At 38.2% G+C, this 17,914-nt stretch overlaps 2 protein-coding genes across 2 annotated transcripts; both read right to left on the bottom strand.

Annotated features, from left to right (window-relative positions):
* Nucleotides 1-663: 663 nt before the first annotated feature.
* LOC141590212 (uncharacterized) lies at nucleotides 664-3,109 on the bottom strand. Its single transcript, XM_074410819.1, has 4 exons — nucleotides 2,950-3,109; nucleotides 1,384-1,622; nucleotides 1,100-1,260; nucleotides 664-838 (listed from the first exon to the last, which is right to left on the bottom strand). The coding sequence occupies exons 1-4, from the start codon at nucleotides 3,107-3,109 to the stop codon at nucleotides 664-666; spliced, it is 735 nt and encodes a 244-aa protein (XP_074266920.1).
* Nucleotides 3,110-3,425: 316 nt separating this feature from the next.
* Nucleotides 3,426-3,935, bottom strand: LOC141590211 (uncharacterized). The gene has a single exon (XM_074410818.1). The coding sequence runs from the start codon at nucleotides 3,933-3,935 to the stop codon at nucleotides 3,426-3,428; it is 510 nt and encodes a 169-aa protein (XP_074266919.1).
* Nucleotides 3,936-17,914: the final 13,979 nt, after the last annotated feature.

Raw genomic sequence — 17,914 nt, 5'->3', positions numbered from 1 at the left:
GAATCACGACAGTGGATAATACTATGCCAGTCCCAAGAATAGGCAGGAGTAATCTGGAAATCCCAAATACTCACCTCTTTCAAGACATAAGCATTGATCCATCTTACCCAAATTGTAGGTGAATCAAGCTCAGTTTTTCTAATCCAGTCCAACATGAGACACTTATTATTATTATTATTATTATTATTATTATTATTATTATTATTATTATTATTATTATTATTATTATTATTATTATTATTATTATTATTATTATTATTATTATTATTATTATTATTATTATTATTATTATTTGCAAGAAAGATATTTCTCATATATACAAAATAGGATACATGAGTTTCTTACAAAGATATAACCATTTAAAAGGGAAAGAAAGTAAAAGTGCCTAAGCTAAACAATTAACCGCCCCAATTATATCCTCATGATTAATCGAGAGAGTTTTGAATAACAGAGTAGCACTAACTACAAACTGGACATCCCTCAAAAGAGCAGCAACTGTCCTGTCATGGCCCTCAAAAATCCGCCTATTCCTCTCACACCAGATGACATATACAGTGGCAGTAATACTACCAAGAGCCCAGTTCCTCCTCCAATTGCACAATTTACTGTGTTGTACCCATGCTAGTAGGGTATCAAGCTGAGTAGCAGATGAAGACATACCAGTCAAAGAGCAACATTCAGAAGCAAAGCTCTAGAGAAAGAGCATTGGAAAAACAAATGATGGGTACTTTCAGCTGCTATTCTAAAAAGAGAACACATGTTCGGTAGAGGCAAGCCTCTATCAGAAAGCAGATCAATGGTGGCCAACTTCCCCTGGATAGCCAACATAAGAATAACCCTGTGACGGGGAAGAATGCAACATTTGCTAACCAACTTATAGCACAATATTTTAGGGTATTTAGGTCTAATGGCCTCATAGGCTTTTCCAACAGAGAAGCCAGCAGGAGAAGTGTAAGAGTTCAGAAGATCCCGCACCTGCTGGACCCCACCAAGTTATCATGCACATTTGTCCCTGACTTTGAGAATACTCCTAAGGCATTCGGGATGAAATTCCTTAGGCTGCAAAAACCAAATGGAAGAGGGAGTAGCAAACTAGCACCTGATCCATCTTGACCAAACAGACCCAGTCCCTCTATCAATATGCCAGAGCCATTTTAAAAGAACAGCTCTATTCCAAGAGGCAATGTTCTTAAGCTGAAATCCTCCCTCAGACCAAGGGGAGCAAATAGAAGACCAGCTCTTAAAGGACATTTTCCTAGCCTGTCCAACAACCCCCCAAAAAAACTGTCGACAAGCTTTATTAATGTACTGACAAACATGAGCAGGAAGCAAAATAATACTACTCCAGAAATTCCCTAAGCCAAAGATTACTTAGTTGGTAACCTGTAACCTGCCAGCATAGGATAAGTATTTATCTGAACATCTATTCAATAGGGCAGTGATCTTAAGGGTAAGCCCCTCATACATACTCTGAGACAGCCGAGCATGATGTATAGGAATACCCAAATATCTGAAGGGGAAGACACCCTCTTTAAGGCCAATAGTAGAGAGAATTTCCTGTTTCAAGGATTGAGTAACACTCCCCAAGTATACCTCTGTCTTGTCAAAGTTTGTAACCAGACCTGACCAGGTGGAAAACAAATGGAGGACTTTAGCAACTTTATGGATAGAAGGAAGGTCACCACGGGTAAAAACCATAAGATCATCAGCAAATATAAGATGGTTCACCCCTAATTTGACACACTTAGGGTGAAATGAAACATCCTTCTCTTTGTGTTGGAGCTTGTGTCCTCCAGTTAGTGCGGATAACGTCATTGCACATACACTTGTAGGGACAAGTGGAAGCTTGTTGGGGTTGGTGTCCTTAACAGTTAGTGCAAGGACTTATAAACCTCTAAAAGGATCAAAGGGCATACTTTTGGTATTATTATCAGTTGATCCACGTTTATCAATAACGGTTGGCTTGCTAGATAAGTTTGACGTTATTGTCATACAGATGGCGGTGATCAACTGGTCCCTAAAAGTCACACCTATAGGATACGTTTGAGAGATGTGACGGTATGAAAATACAGTCATGTAGATGCCAAATTTGACTAACCAGTTAGTCTGAGTTATTTGACTAATATTTAGTCAAAATGTGATGTTGAGATATGTTATTTAATACGGATTAAATAATAATGGGCTAAGGCGAATTAACCAGTTAATTCGTAAATTAAATATAAACGATTATATTTAATTAATGTATATTGAATAAATTATAAAATATCGTCTTTGTCGGACATGTATTAATACTTCAACTAACCCGTGTTATTAGTTGATGTTTTAATAGCCGATAACCGATGACGATTTATAATACAAACCGCGTCATATACATTTTAGCGAGTGGGGTCGGTTCAATCGGATCACGAGTTAAATGAGGAGAAAGTGGAAAGCCCACTCCCTCCTCTCATGACCCGCGGACCGAGGCAACAAAAGGAGAGGCTCCCTCTCCTTTTGACCTAGCGATTTTCATTTGACAGAAAACTAGGGTTTTAGAGATTAATTTTCTCTCTGAAACCGAGATCTCACATCTCGAAAACCTCACATCAAGTTCTCCCAATATTGCAAGGCAATCGGAGAACACCTTCTAGCACAAGGGCATATCTCGGACAAATCTTGGGTGCAACAATTAGGAGGGAATCTCGTTTGATTTCTGTTCTTTACGCCGTGCATCAAAGGACCCGAGGTTAATTCTTTACCTTTATCGTTTCTCCTGTATTTACGCTTTATGACAATATTTCACATGCTAAATTTACGTTATAGTCCTAAATTTAGAGGGTCTTATACGGATATTACCCCACACTTTGCACATAACCCTGAAGCAACGAGACAAAATTTCCATGCTAAGAATAAAAAGACTGGGGGATAATGGGTCACCCTATCTTACACCACTCTTCCCTTTGAAGAAACCAAAATTAGCACCATTAACTTTGATAGTAAACCAAGGCCCAGTAATCCAACCCATTATCCAACTGATAAAGAGAGGAGGGAACTTGAGGGATCTCAGCATATCTTGAATAAACTGCCACTGTAAGGAATCAAAAGCTTTGCTAATATCAACCTTCAACATACATCTAGGGGACAAGTTCTTCCTATCATAGCCCCTGAGTAAGCATAATGTTGTCAAATAAGCTTCTGCCTTTGACAAAAGATGCCTGTTCTTCACCTATTAGCTTAGGCAAAATGGTTTGGAGCCTATTTGTCAAAATCTTACTAATGGTCTTGTAAATGATAGAGCAACAAGAGATGGGCCTGAAGTCCTTAACAGATTGTACAATAGTTTTCTTACGGATCAAAGAAAGAATAGTCACATTGGCTTGTTTAGGCATGAAACTTGTTCTGAAGAAGTCTTCCACAACCTTACAAAAGTCAGTTTCAACAATACCCTAAGCTGCTTTAAAGAATCCAGCAGTAAGGCCATCCAAACCAGGAATTTTCTTTAAATCCATAGAGAACAAAGCCATTTTGATTTCAGCCTTAGTAATAGGAGCAATGAGCAGGTCATGATCTTGCTCACCCACACAAGCACCATTAGCAATAATAGAATGATCAATAGGTAAAGTCTGCACAGAAGACCCCAGAAGATGCTCATAATATTGAACAAAAGCCTGCCCCACTTTATGAGGACCTTTGTGAAGAGTCCCATCTAAACTCTGGATGTCACCAATCTTATGATATTGCTGCCATTCCTTAATTTTGGCAAAGAAATAAGCAGAACAAGTATCATTATGATGGATATCATGGAGTTTAGCTCTTTGAGTCAAAATGTTATTTTTAATCTTTTTGAGCTTGCGGAAATCAGCAGAAAGATCTCTTTCTTTAGCAATAAAGGAAGCAGATAGAGGCTGACTTTGGAGGTCCTCAAAACACTGAGTCAACTCTTTCCTTTTATCCATAATTCTTTGACCAATATTAGAATAATGAGAAGTATGCAGCTTTTTACCCTGACCCTCTTAAGCTTTCCCATTAAACGAAACATGGGGTTACCAGTGATAGTACTAGTCCAAGCTTCAAAAACAATGGGGAGGATTTCAGGGCGAGAGGTCCAGCAATTCAAAAAACTAAATTATTTTTTAGACAAACGATCATCATGGAAAGTCAAGACAGCAGGACAGTAATCAGATATCCCAGGTGGCTCAAATTTAGCAGAGGTTTGAGAAAAGCACTGCATCCAATCAGAATTGACCAAAACCCTATCAAGTTTAGAATATACTCTAGAGGAGACATCATGCTTATTGAACCATGTAAACTCAGCACCAGTACCATGAAGATCATCAAGACCACAATCCAAGAGACAAGAGTTAAAATCAGCCAACTCAGAAAAGACAGGAGGAGTGTTGCTAATTTTCTTATGAAATTGCCTAACAACATTAAAATCTCCCATAGTCACCCAAGGACTACCATGACTGGCAAAGTTGGAAAGAGAGTGCTAGAGATGATGTGTAGGGCCAGCATTATTATAACTATACACAACAGAAAGAAAGAAGGATCTACCGGAAGCAAAATGGTTCACCTTACAGTGAACAACCTGAGCTTGCTCCTCAATTATGTTGACAAAAGTAGTAACTGGGTTCCAAAGCAGCCAAATCCTCCCATTGGAATGAGAGTTATAATTTGTAAAACTATTGTATCGACTAAATTTATTTTTCAAGATTTTGGAAGCCTTATTCTGCTTAACTCTAGTTTTCAAGAGACCCAAAATGTCAATATTATTATTCTGAGAAAAGAAATATCCTCTACGTGCTTAAGAGGTTTATTAAAACCTCTAATGTTTCAGGAAGAGATAATCATTGGAGTTTATCAGGAGGATCCTTCCCAGCAGGATCAACAGAACCAGTATTCACAAGAGGATCAGCATCCAAAGATTGGAATCTATTGGGGGAGAGCACTAAGACAGCTGCAACCACAGGGGTCTCAACCACTAAATCAGTTACTCTAGTCTCAGTGACTGTGACCCTAGTCTCAGTAACTACCATCTCAGAGTGGTGCCCTAGCTCATTGTATTCTGAGTACAACAATGACGACTTTCTTTTAGAGAGAAAAATCTCTCTAAAACCGAGAAGAGAGAAAAAGTTTATTATTCTATTAATATTATTATTATTATTATTATTATTATTATTATTATTATTATTATTATATCGGATACAACCTATTTCTCAGATCTGATAATCGGGAGGTTCATATCAGATCTTATTATATTATTTAGCTAATTCAGGTACACTACCGCAATTATTATTTATTGATAAATTGAGACGAATTTAAGAATTATAGTTACATTAAAATTGAAAACAAGCTCCGTTATTTCACTACAGTTTGCACGACTATACCAACCGTGAATCATATAGGTCCTCATGTTCAATTATTGGTTTTCTACTAATTTTTTGTTGGCCGTGAATAACTTACGAAACCCTATTACATGAAGTTGAGAACTGTTGCTGCAAATATATTTTTCGAAACCTTTGTCAAACTTCACTTAAAAAAAATGTCACATGATAATGTTATTTTAGATTTCGTGGGTTTGTTTTACATGGACTTTACTTCTTTTACATTATTTTACATAGACATTATACTTTATTATATGTATCATACTTATATTGTAAAATTTATATATGTTTATGCGATAAACGAGTTTTGAGGACATATCATAATTTTGGGCCTCAAGTTTCAAAAGAATTATTTTATATAGATGAGCAAATATGTCCATATTATATTGATTATGGCATGAAGTTCAAAGTTTTAAAGGTGTGTAATAATTTAACACCGTCTTATCAATACAATATATTCATATTGTATAAGTGTAAGTAATCAGAAGTCCACAGCTGTGATTTTTAAACCGCGTTTGACTTTCAAATGAATAAAGCGGTCTTTATTAAAGGGTAAACTATTTGTGAATTAATTCTTGTTCACCTGAAGTTGAACAGTATGATAAAATATGATATTTGATCCATTCTTTAAAGTGAATGTGACATTTTAGAAAGACTCTACCTGTAGTAGAGGTCGAGGACATGACATAAGAATAGGCCAAGTGGCAAGTGATGTGGCCTTAATTGAGTCTATTAATGTGACTTTTGGTTAGCCAAGTAAAGGGCCTTAATTGCACCAATTCGAGTTCGTTCATTGTAAGTAAATATCTCATGAAAAATTATATATGACTCATACAAGCTAGAAGCGGTTTGATATGATAAAAGAAAAAATATGCATGTTTTTTTTTCTTTTCATTATTATTTTATTGGAAAGTTTGTTGTAATTTTACGTGTTATACATGCACGTTATCATAATATGAGATTAACTTATGACTTGAAAAGTTGAAAAAATAGAAACTAATCTTATTATTTTCCTCCATTAATTAAGGTATGTTTTGTTATACTTGGTAACTATTTATTCAGACCTGATTAATCGTGTATGCATATTCAGCTAACTCGAGTATGTAATGCGTTATCTATTGTTTGGGTTTGATTAACAAAGGTACATTCATAACTTTATTAAGGTGTATGAAAAGGTATGATAAGTTTATTATATGTAATTTATCCTTGAATTAGTTAATACGATTATAAATCTACAAAACCTATTTGAATTTTTCGAGACTATCGGTAAGATTGTAAGACTATGGTTATCAATGAATATATTGTCGTCAATATTAAAAAGATGAACAAATTCAAAGTGGGCCATCATCTTACATGTTTTTCAAGTTATTATTTTAAATGTACGTTGATGATTTGTTAATGATGATTGAGATTATACTTAGTATTATTAAATATGAATATTAATATTTAATGACTCTTTTTAACTTAACTTAATCTCCTAAGCTTTACGCCATGAATCCTTTCTTTTTATTTCCTTTGGCCTTAAGTTCGTTTAAATGGTAGTAGCTTACACAAAACTACTAAGATACTTCATCAAAGCTTTATTAATCTTAAATATATGTGTGCGAATATATAAAATTCGGTAAATCTTACCACTGCACTACTAAAATCATGTTGGGTCTTACACAAAGAGCACTTATTGGTTATTGGTGAAGATGCGGGTTATTTGTGTGCTTTCGTATTTACGCAATTAACTTCATGTTTATAACCTTGTACGTATTTCAGCCATATGTTAGTTTTTTTTGTTTTGCACTAAAGCCAAATATTCTGAAATATTTAAAATCCAACTGCATTATATGTTACTCCCTGAAATATTCTGTTATTATATAAAAATGTCCATATAAATTCTCATCGATGATATGAGAAATTGAGGTCTAAGGTGGTTATAGTTTTTACCATCTTAGGGGGAGAATGATAAGGAAAAGCTGGTAAAAATAAACAATTATGTTATCCCCAACTGGACCTGAAGTTCAGTTTGTTTTCAATATGAAATACATCAAATAAAGGTTCATGGAATTAGAAATGATGATATTCATTTGGTTATGAAGATGTATTATGATACCACTTTGATCACCTTATTAAAATATGATATGTTCATACATTGAAATCTATGATTTAATTATAGACATATTAGCCCTATGTGTGGTATAGCGAGCTATAAATTAGTCATAGAAAATATATCTAATGAAATATTAGATTCTTGCCAAATTTAATAATAACCACACGTGAAATGTAGTGTGAGAGTCATATTGGTTCACATATTTCAAATAATACGAAAATGGCAAGCATGGGCAGTTGGTAGTCCTATGGAGTAAAGAAATTTGGAATGTCCCAGAAGTGACATATATATATCTGAATAATAATAGATAGCCTATGTCGAAATGGAATTGTACCATACATATTCAGATATCAATCAGTACGATAATATCGGGAGATGTTGAAATTATATCGATATGGTCAAGGACCCGAGTTTAATGGACTAGATAGTGGGGATCTTATAAATAAGTCCAATTTTATTGTCGACATCTAATCAATGATTATGAATGAGCTCATGGACTCAAAGTCCATTCAGATTATGATTATTGGAAAAGAAACTGTACTGTTTACATTTTGAGTCATCATCATGTGTGCATTTTAGATAATAAGTTTATCATTTGCATCTTAGTGTTATTATATATACATTATACATTATTGCATTGTTTTTATTAGTGTTTAGAATTAGCTACATATCATATGCATGCACAGAATTAGTTATATTGTTATTCTTTGATATATGTTTTAACGGAGTGTGGACGCGGGCCCACGGGGGCGAAAAGCGAAGCAAGCTTTTCACACTTTGGTTTATTTGCATTTGTGTAGTCGCCACCAACTTATTGTGGAAAATTAGAAACCGTTCGAATACCTCGTGTCATGTCAAGACACAAAGTAGTGACATGAACACTAAGCACTCGTTACCCTTAGCATTCTATGTCTAGAATGACTCTCGTGGATGCCAATGAACACGGATGTTCACAGAGATCTGGAGTAAGGGGTGAGGGTACGTATTAGGAAGCTCGTTTGATCGAACACCTAATCCCGCCCGCCTCGATAGCGGCCTCTACTAATGATTAGGGAAGTTATTCATACTCGATATGTTGACGGTTATATGCATGCAATGCAACAAACAATAAATTAATCCTAGCATGTGAGAATTAACTAAGTCGGTTATCACGTAATTTAACATACAATTGGGTCAATGTAGGAATTTAAGTTAATTGCTTATGAAAACATACAAGCAATACAAAAAAATAAATAAAATAAAAATACAATAAAGAAAATTACAATAATTACATCGGATTTATTGATTTATGTCAAAAATACATTTAAAATGGATGGTTTTAGAAAAGAAAGAAAGAATAAATAAACAAACAGAAATTAGGGTGGTAATACGGATAATAGTAAATTACATACGTAATTAATAAACTAGGTCAAAGCAGAAACGGGATTTCAGAGACAGAAATCAACCGGGAATAGGCGCAGCAGAGCTGCGTCCCTTGGAAGAGGCGCAGCAGTCGCTGCGTCTGTTCCTAGGTTGAGTTCTGGCTGTGAAGCCGGAACCGCAACTCGTTAATATTCGTAGGTAAATTTAATGCTTGATTAGGAATAATTGACTCGGATAGAAGTGATTAACAGATTATTTACATGTGATTGAGGTCATGAAAACGATAAAACATGGATAAAACCTAATTAGAACGAATTATATATAAGATTTATAAGATTATTAATTACAAATTAACAAACTAATCAAATTAAACAAACTAAACAGGTTATTACTGATGAATTAACGACAGTGACGGATGAATAACGAATACAAATATATCAAGGATGAATTCCAGAGATTCAACATGGATGAATCGAACCTCTAAAACCCGAATTGATTTAATGACGGAAACCCGCAAATATGAATTATAAGGGATTTAGGTCGGGATTTTATGATGAATTAATTAATGATGAATTATTTACATGTTAATATTATCGTACTCGAATTTTTATGTTAAAGGAATATGAACAATTGAAAACGAAACAATCGAATTATCAAAAGACGAAGGAAGAAGAAAGGAAGCAGGAACTGCGGCAGCCTCATGAAGAGGCGCATCAGGTACTGCGTCCCTTCGAAGAGGCGCAATAGTTGTTGCGTCTTTTCTCGACATCTGTCTTCTTATAATCCGTGAAAAGGTTTTTTAAACAAGGTTTTACAAATCGGTTTTAAGAATACTTTCGACATAAATCTTACAATAATGATTACAATAATAAAGAACAATAAATAAAAGAAGGATGTACACCCTCAGACTTACATGTTTGACAAAACGAGATGAACTAAGTTAACGTTTAGTGATGCTCGGCTCGAATGTAGACGAAAGTGCCCTCTAGGAGGAAAACGAACAAGATTGATTAATGTTGATTGATGTGGAGTTGGTCAAATTGGTCGGTCATGCAAAACGAGGTTGGTACTCAGAAAGATCCGAGCTTACGTGGTCGAAAGTTCAAGCACGTAGACGCAAAAAAGTAAGAACGTGGTCTAGAATGCAAAGGGAGAAGAGAAGGGCAGACACTCGCGTGAGAAATATGAGGACCGAAGGTCTCTATTTATACTAATCACACGGAGGAAGTAGGGTTTTCGGAGAAACTTTGGAAGTGAATCTCGAAAAGATACGGAAAATACGCGAGAAAGGATCGAGGAAGAGGCGCAGAGAAACACTGCGTCCCTTGGAAGAGGCGCATCACCTGCTGCATCCTTTCCTCAGTGGTTTCCTCCTGCGGAAGAAAGATTTTCGCGTTTCTATTATGGAATAGCGGATTAATCTCGTTTCCGTAATATTTTGTGCGAATATTATGGGAGATATTTTACCAAAGATCAAAAGATTTAGAAAATATGGAATAGAAATATCCGGAACATTCCAGAACATTCTGACTCGGTTTTAGAAAATGAAGACGGTTTTTTGACCCGGACTCCAAATGTACTCTAATTACTGCCAAAACGACCGTATCGGCACGTAGATGAAAATTAAGAGGTAGACACAAGTGTTTGAGCGATCACTTGATGATAAACTTACGAACTGTCACAGATCGTTCCGCATACCAAACATGCGGTCCAATCATCACCGGGTGGTTTGCGGAAGGTGCAGAAATGAGGTATCTACAAAGCCCCCAATTTGACTGAGGCTTGGACAAGGCAAAAGTCAAAGTATAGCCATCAGGTCAATCGAAGATTACAACCTGACGACTATTGCGACGCGAGGCGGCTCAAGGAGTGTGGGCCAAGGACATGTCGTCGGGAACATTTTAGTGTCTGTCGACTATCGAGGAGGGTCATTTAAAGTCCATTAGACTACGTGAGGAGGCTCGCAGACCATAAAAAGAGACCATACCTGAAATTCCTTGAAACTCCAGGGGAAACAAAACGCGATATTGGGAGGAGGCAGCAGGACATAGTCAGGAACTACTGGGAGAAATCTGCTTGGGTCGGCTTCAAACAAACTTCGGAAGAGCTTGGGGTCGATGTTGATTTCCATATCTCGAAAGGGACGATTGCCTGTCCATGGACTCTCGCTGGGGGAACATAATCGGGAACTGATCTCCATGTCTCGAGAGGGAATGTCTATCCGCGTACTCTCACTGGGGGAACATAATAAAGGCGTGTCGAAACACCTTTTAGAGAATAATCGCTCGTTGTAACAAGCTAGGTCTTGGCAAAAAATATGGTGACAGTTTGCTGTTGGTTTGGGAATACGGGTCCGGGTGAAGACTACTCGGCGTTCCTCTATGGGAGGCTGGCGTACTGGTCGGTCGTGGCAAGTGTTTTACTCTTATTTTTGATCAATTTGAGAACACGATGAATGATCATCGGTTAATGGAAATCATTTGACTTTGCAGGAGGTCGAGGCAACGGGCATCGAGCCCCCAGAGTACCCCGAGACCCTTGAGTACACTAACGCGATGGAGATGACGATGATCTCCGAGCTTCGCGACTTTGACGCGGCGGTGAGAGATGCTGGCTTGGACGAGTGCCAGCATCTGATTCGGAGGGTGAGTATCCTAAATTGTATAATTTTGTGTAAGAACACATTTGCTTGAGTTTGTCCAATTGTTTAAGAATCTCTTTGAAATGCAGGTTGTGCCATCCCGGTTCGTGGTCTTATGGAGGGTAGCCAACCGGCTGCGGACTACTGTCGTCGAGGCACTTGCTGGCGGCCGAGGACGTCAGGTATGAACCTTCCGTTTACTTCATTTTCGAATTTTCGAATTTTCCTTATATTTGAAATGATTGACATGAGCTAATTCTTGTTGTTTGCAGAGGGAGCGTGAGCTGGACCGAGAGCTTGCCCAGTCCCAGGAGGAGATAGCTCGCCTGCTGAGGGAGCTCGAGGTCTGTGACACCGAGGTTGCTGCTCTCGAGGCGAGAGTTACTGAGCTAGACGGCGACCAGCAGTAGTTGGCTTGTTGTTTTTTTTGTCTTCGGCTGTATTTTGTACATTTTGTACATTTTTAGGACCCACATTTTGGACGTTCGGACTTTGTTTTGGGGCTTGAGCCCCCAGTTTGGTGTACATATTCCCTTCTTGATTGTATATATGATGGCCTGAGTGCCTTTACTGCTGGGTTGCTTTGTTTGCACCTGCAGGTTAGTTTTGAACAGGTTTGGTAGATGATGGTTTATGTCGTCATGCTGCCGAAATTTACACAGAAATCACATAGAACATACATTTGTACACATGGCCTAAGTTAGCGCAAAACAACGACTCAAAAATGCAAAATATTTGCCGAAAATGACCGAACGGTAGGGAGGGTTACCCCCCTAAAAAAAGAAAAAAAATAGAATCATATAAGTTTGAAATGTAATGTGGAACGAGAGTGAAATGATTCCCCAGAAAGAAAATTAAAAAAAAAAAGTAAGTTTGAAAATGAATGAATTAAATTGGTGAAATGATTCCCCAAAAGATAATTTAAAAAAGAAATGGATAAGTGTGCTAAGATGAAGAAAACGTTGATATCGCCTCGAAATGCGTGCCCGCGGAATTAGAAAACACGAAACATGGCAATTTGACAAATATACCAAAATAATAACCTGTTATGAATAGGAAATTATTATTTGAGGAATTAGGAAAGATCCAACGCGGAAAATCACAGAAAAAAGGCTGAGGAAGAGGCGCAGCAAGAGCTGCGTCCCTTTGAAGAGGCGCAGCAAGAGCTGCGCCTGTTCCCCAGTGTATCCGTCCTGACAGATTTTAGGAAACAACTTTTAGTATAAATAGAGACGTCGAGGGAGGTTTTATTCACATAATTCTTCCGTCTTTTGTTCGTCTTATTACATAAAGCTCTCAAAATAAGCCTACATCTCGAAATTCGTCTAAAAGGATAGACAAATGAGTTCTCTAACGTGGAGAAACACGACATGGGTGCTTATAACTTTGGATCGCTTTTGAGCTTGAAGTTGATCAAGGTGGTCAAACCGTTCCTAGATGCTTGTCTTGATTACTGGGACCCGAATTATCACGTATTTGCCTTCCCTTGAGGCGACATTTGCCCATTTCACGAAGAAATTGCTGCGATTGGTGGTTGGGACCCGGAACATTTGCCTGCTATTCCCTCCACTTCTCAAGGGTATAAGAACAGGTTTAGGGACTTGCTTGGGTTAGCAAGAGCTGATGTGGACCGTCTTATGACCTCTAAAAAAATGCGAATGTTGGATTTCATCGATCGATTCATCAATAAGGCAGATCCCACTATTTCTTATGTTGCCAGGCGAAGGGCATTCGGGTTTTGCCTACTACATGTATATGTCCTTCAAAGGCATGTTGATGAGGATTTGAAAGGTGACCCTCGTTATTTGAGCTTGATTGAGCAAATGGAGCTGCGCAGGAGCCCAGCTTGCCTGTGTTTAGGAGACATCCTGTTGGGGTTAGATAACAGGAAAGCCAACCGTGACCTTCCTTATTTGGGGAGTCCCATCATATTGCAGGTAAAAAAAAAATTTTCCCCTTTTTTTTGTTTGTTTTTTACTTTTTTTTTCCCGTTTCTTTTTTTTTCTTGTTCGTTTTTTTTTCTTTTTTTTTCGTCTCTTTTTTTTATACTCGCTTTTGGTAGGTTTGGCTTATGGAGCGTCTTCGATTGATCGAGCCCCCAATTAATGTTCCTGCTTATCATGCTCGCTCAATTGCAATGAGGACCAGGCTCTACATGGTGGACTTCACTCGAGTCTGCAACTATTGGAAAAACAAGCTGAAGAGTGAAGATGGCCCCTTAATTAGATGGATCGTACCATGGTGGAATCTTAAATCTGTCACTGGAGTATCATCCTTGGATCCTACTAGGTTCGTGCGCATCCCTGGCTTGGAGTTTACGATATACATCTTCCCGAAGAGGTTGATGAGGTGGGTTGGGTTGAAGCAGATGATGTAACACCCCCATACTCCAAGTGCCTTACCAGGACCACTCAGGTATAAGGATGCCACCATCTCGGTTGCCCGAGGTACTGAATATCATAAGACAATAAAGAAACGTACTTTTATAGTAATTATAGATTAAGTGATTACATGTTCAAACCAAAACTAATAAAAGGAATTACAAGGTTCTCATACGGTCTACAGACTAAAACTATCAAAGCTACTAGACTTAGTCGACACAAATGAAGACTTCTAACTGCCACGTGATGACTCATCCCGGCTATCCCATACGCGTCATATCACACCCGCTCAATAATCGCTCACCACCCCGAATGGATCACCACGATTTTAAAACATTTAAACGGGGTCAGTATTAATCACACAATTCAATACATACATCAACAATAAGATAAACAGCAGACAATTTGAATCATCACACACACACACACACCACCAATTCCCATCATCTCAATCATCGATCCCTTTGGACCCAGCCACGCGATGGGGGACCGCAGGCCGTTCCCACCTAAGCCCCGCTCATCGTACGAGCGATAACCCCGTCCATTAATGTGCACATCCCCTTTCGTGGCGGGTTCCACGGAGGGCGAAACTAGGGCGTGAGATCACTCCCTCAAGTGACCCCACTCAGCCGAGAACGCATCTCGAGAGCCATAGAAACCAATCACAATCACAATCACAATCACAATTATCATATCAAACAACTAACTACAGCACATCACCAATATCCCATTATGGGACTAATACTGAGTAGGAAATCCTACCTGGAAAGCACAACACGCAGACGGTATCTACAGCTGTATCAAAACGGCTCCTCTACGAATTCTCCTCCTATCATACAGCACATAAAGACTACACATCACAAACTACACACCAAAACCCCCAATTCCTAAATTAGGGTTTCACCAATCTTAACAAAACATTATATAAATTATATTAAAAGCTTACCCTCGACGCAAGGAATCCAACGACACGAACTACGATACGAACTGACCGTCTGAACTCCGGGAATTGTCAAGAACGCGATTAGGAAGAAGAACTAGTTGCTTTCTCTCTTAAACAGGTTTTAGGTTTTGTAAAAAGTGATTTAAAACAATGACGAATATGTTTAAATACCTTAATCGCGTAATTAACAAAACCCGAGAAAACTCCCCCGAAAAACCGGACACTCGATCGAGTACCCAAGGTACTCGATCGAGTACCCCCTTACTCGATCGAGTGCCCCAGCTACTCGATCGAGTACCCAACAGGTCAGAAACTATTTTTAAAACGCAACACACCCTTACTCGACAGAGTAAGGCCTACTCGATAGAGTACCCCAAGACCTATAAATACGGAGTATTACAGTCTTCCCTCCTTAAAAGAACTTCGTCCCCCGTTCAACCCATACATAAAAAACAACCATCTTGACTAGACCAAGACACAACAACTTAGCTAAGGACTCAAGAACTCGACCGAACATAGAACATGAACTCTTAACACCCACTCCACCAACTATGTTTACTTCCACAACATGACTCACTATATCGTATCTACCCCATATATATCTCTCACGATACCAACTCCAAACATAACCAACTACCATCCCCTAATGCTGCTAGCTCCATAATATCATCAACTATCAAATCCAATACCAAGACACTCATAGACATCAAACGGAATGTTACATTCTACCACCCTTAAAAGGAACTTCGTCCTCGAAGTTTACTCACACTAAATAACCTCATTATCCAACTCAAACACTAGTGAAATATTCTCACACTCCTAAACATCACGCTACTACAAGCACGGTCATGACCTTTAATAAAATCACCCACAACACGAATCGATCTTTTATTCTACATCAAGACTCAACTTCCGAATATATTACCGTATGTACAACCATCAAAATCTGTTTTATCGCATCCTACTCCTCTTAAGACAAATGTTACGTCCTCGTAACTCACTAATACCAAACCATATCTATATCTCATTACCCTCTGTACCACCACATGTCAAAGATAACCGTCTATAAACCAAACGCTCACCGTTCTTATATTCAAGGCTCCCATACAGAAACACTTCCCATTCCTCAACTCATTCGGCATAGCACCTAACCTATACCATAAACTCGTAGCAAATCACCATACCCACTCTTCATTATTACTGCCAAACAACATACCTCTCTATGTAAGGCACTTATCTCCCAGAAGCATAACTCACGATCCGCACTCGTTACGTACACGCACACTAGATCCTCAAGTTCTTGCTTTCATTACCGCAAAATTCATACACAACTTAACATGACACTAATTTCCCCAACACCCTACACTCACTGTCTCAACAAAAGATTATGAACTACCTGCCGCTTTCAAATCATTACAACACATGTTCCACGAATCATTTTCCATTACCATGTCTACCGATGTCTCATCTGAAAACAAGATCAAAATTACCGTAACAACCTCTCACAACCGTGTCCCATCAACAGATTATCACTATCCCATGACAACAACGAAACATATTCAACTCTATTTCACATCATACTCTACCTCATTCCCACTTAACCTGGTAAAGAAAACATGAATAAGCAAGACAACTGTCTATCAGCACAAACTGACACTCGCAGAGGGCAACATCAAACAAAACAACAATCTATGTATAACTGGTCCGAAACTCGAATCATAATCATCCCGCCTACTCCACCACAACCGGTGACGGCATCACAACACCGCCACCAACAGCCACACCGTAGTGCGAAAATACCCGCATCACAGCACTATGTACCGTGCCCGGATCACCACCCGAGGCACCACAACCACACCGATAGACATCACAACTGCATACAATTCCCATAAATACTGACTCGGCATAACTTCTCAGACAAGAAAAACTTACTCAAATCCACTTTATTAAATCACCACGCAACATATTATATGGATAAACAGATAAGCATCTCATGAACATCATCTCTACCGTTTCACGGAATACACATGTGTTATCAATACGCATAAAATTATAACTAGCCATGTCAAATCAATCAAATTATTACCTTTTTGGATATCATTCAATCAGATTACCGTGTCCAACATATATATATATTACAGAACATTCATAAAACAACTTTATAATTATCACATCATACCACTTCTTGCGAGGTCAGAACCTCACACAAACATTTACACATATCATAGACCCGTAATCACAACCAACTAGTCAATCCTGACCACGTAAGTTACCACTCGAAAAAGGTTACCTGCTGCCCGAGTTTAACTCATATGCCCCTCACAACATATTCCCCCATTCGCACAACCATCACTTCCTGCCAAATATAACCATACCTTCACTATTCAACTAATAGCATCCGCCTCATCTAACCACATCTTATACCCTCTCACAATCATACACAACAATCAGGTACCTACCAAATCAACCTCTTTAGAATTGCTACCTTTCTAATATACCATCACTCTTAACCACTAGTGATAACACCACAATGCCACCACTGCTCGTATATCAAATCTCTTACACCCATACCAAAATAACATGGTTTTTCTCCTATTTTTGGTTAACATTGCAAATAACGAACATCAAACCCATCCACAAAGTTACCTCAACATTATTCCCAATGCTATCTTATTTGTATTGTCATCCAACTCTCCACCAAATATTTCGTATCGTGCCAATACTCCACCAACTTCTTACTCCCTTAATTCCTCGAAACTCATTATCAATCATGTTGTCCTGAAACTCCTATATAACCTTTAGCTAACATCCTCGTGATACTATCACACATTTCGATGATTCCTTACCTTTATATCACATAGCTCCGGTGAATATTCTCCTCAGCTTACTTTTATCCTTCTTTTCTCTTTACACTCAATAATACCAATTAATAGCTCAACTCCTTATTCCTTCTAGCTAACTCTTTAGAAATCTGGTTACCCCTTCGTTGCTTCAAAACTTAACTCCATTATTTTCTACCGACATCATCTCACTCTTTCTTACCATGGATCTTCTCTTATTATGCTATCACTCATACTTGCCACTAATCTATCCATAGAACCAACGTTTAATATTCAAACAATTGCA

This window comes from Silene latifolia, chromosome 7 (genome assembly GCF_048544455.1).
Source record: "Silene latifolia isolate original U9 population chromosome 7, ASM4854445v1, whole genome shotgun sequence".
Lineage (NCBI taxonomy): Eukaryota > Viridiplantae > Streptophyta > Magnoliopsida > Caryophyllales > Caryophyllaceae > Silene > Silene latifolia.
The sequence above is the reverse complement of the archived record's forward strand: the minus strand, read 5'-3'. Positions and strand labels throughout refer to the sequence as shown.

Excerpts from the sequence above, each read along its gene's own strand:
- LOC141590211 (XM_074410818.1), bottom strand. The coding sequence starts at position 3,935 with ATGGATAAAAGGAAAGAGTTGACTCAGTGTTTTGAGGACCTCCAAAGT.
- LOC141590212 (XM_074410819.1), bottom strand. The coding sequence starts at position 3,109 with ATGTTGAAGGTTGATATTAGCAAAGCTTTTGATTCCTTACAGTGGCAG. Across the intron at positions 1,261-1,383 it reads CCTATGCTGGCAGGTTACAG|GCTAGGAAAATGTCCTTTAA; the intron begins GTTACCAACTAA and ends GTTGTTGGACAG. Across the intron at positions 839-1,099 it reads GTTTGGTCAAGATGGATCAG|GGTTATTCTTATGTTGGCTA; the intron begins GTGCTAGTTTGC and ends TCCCCGTCACAG.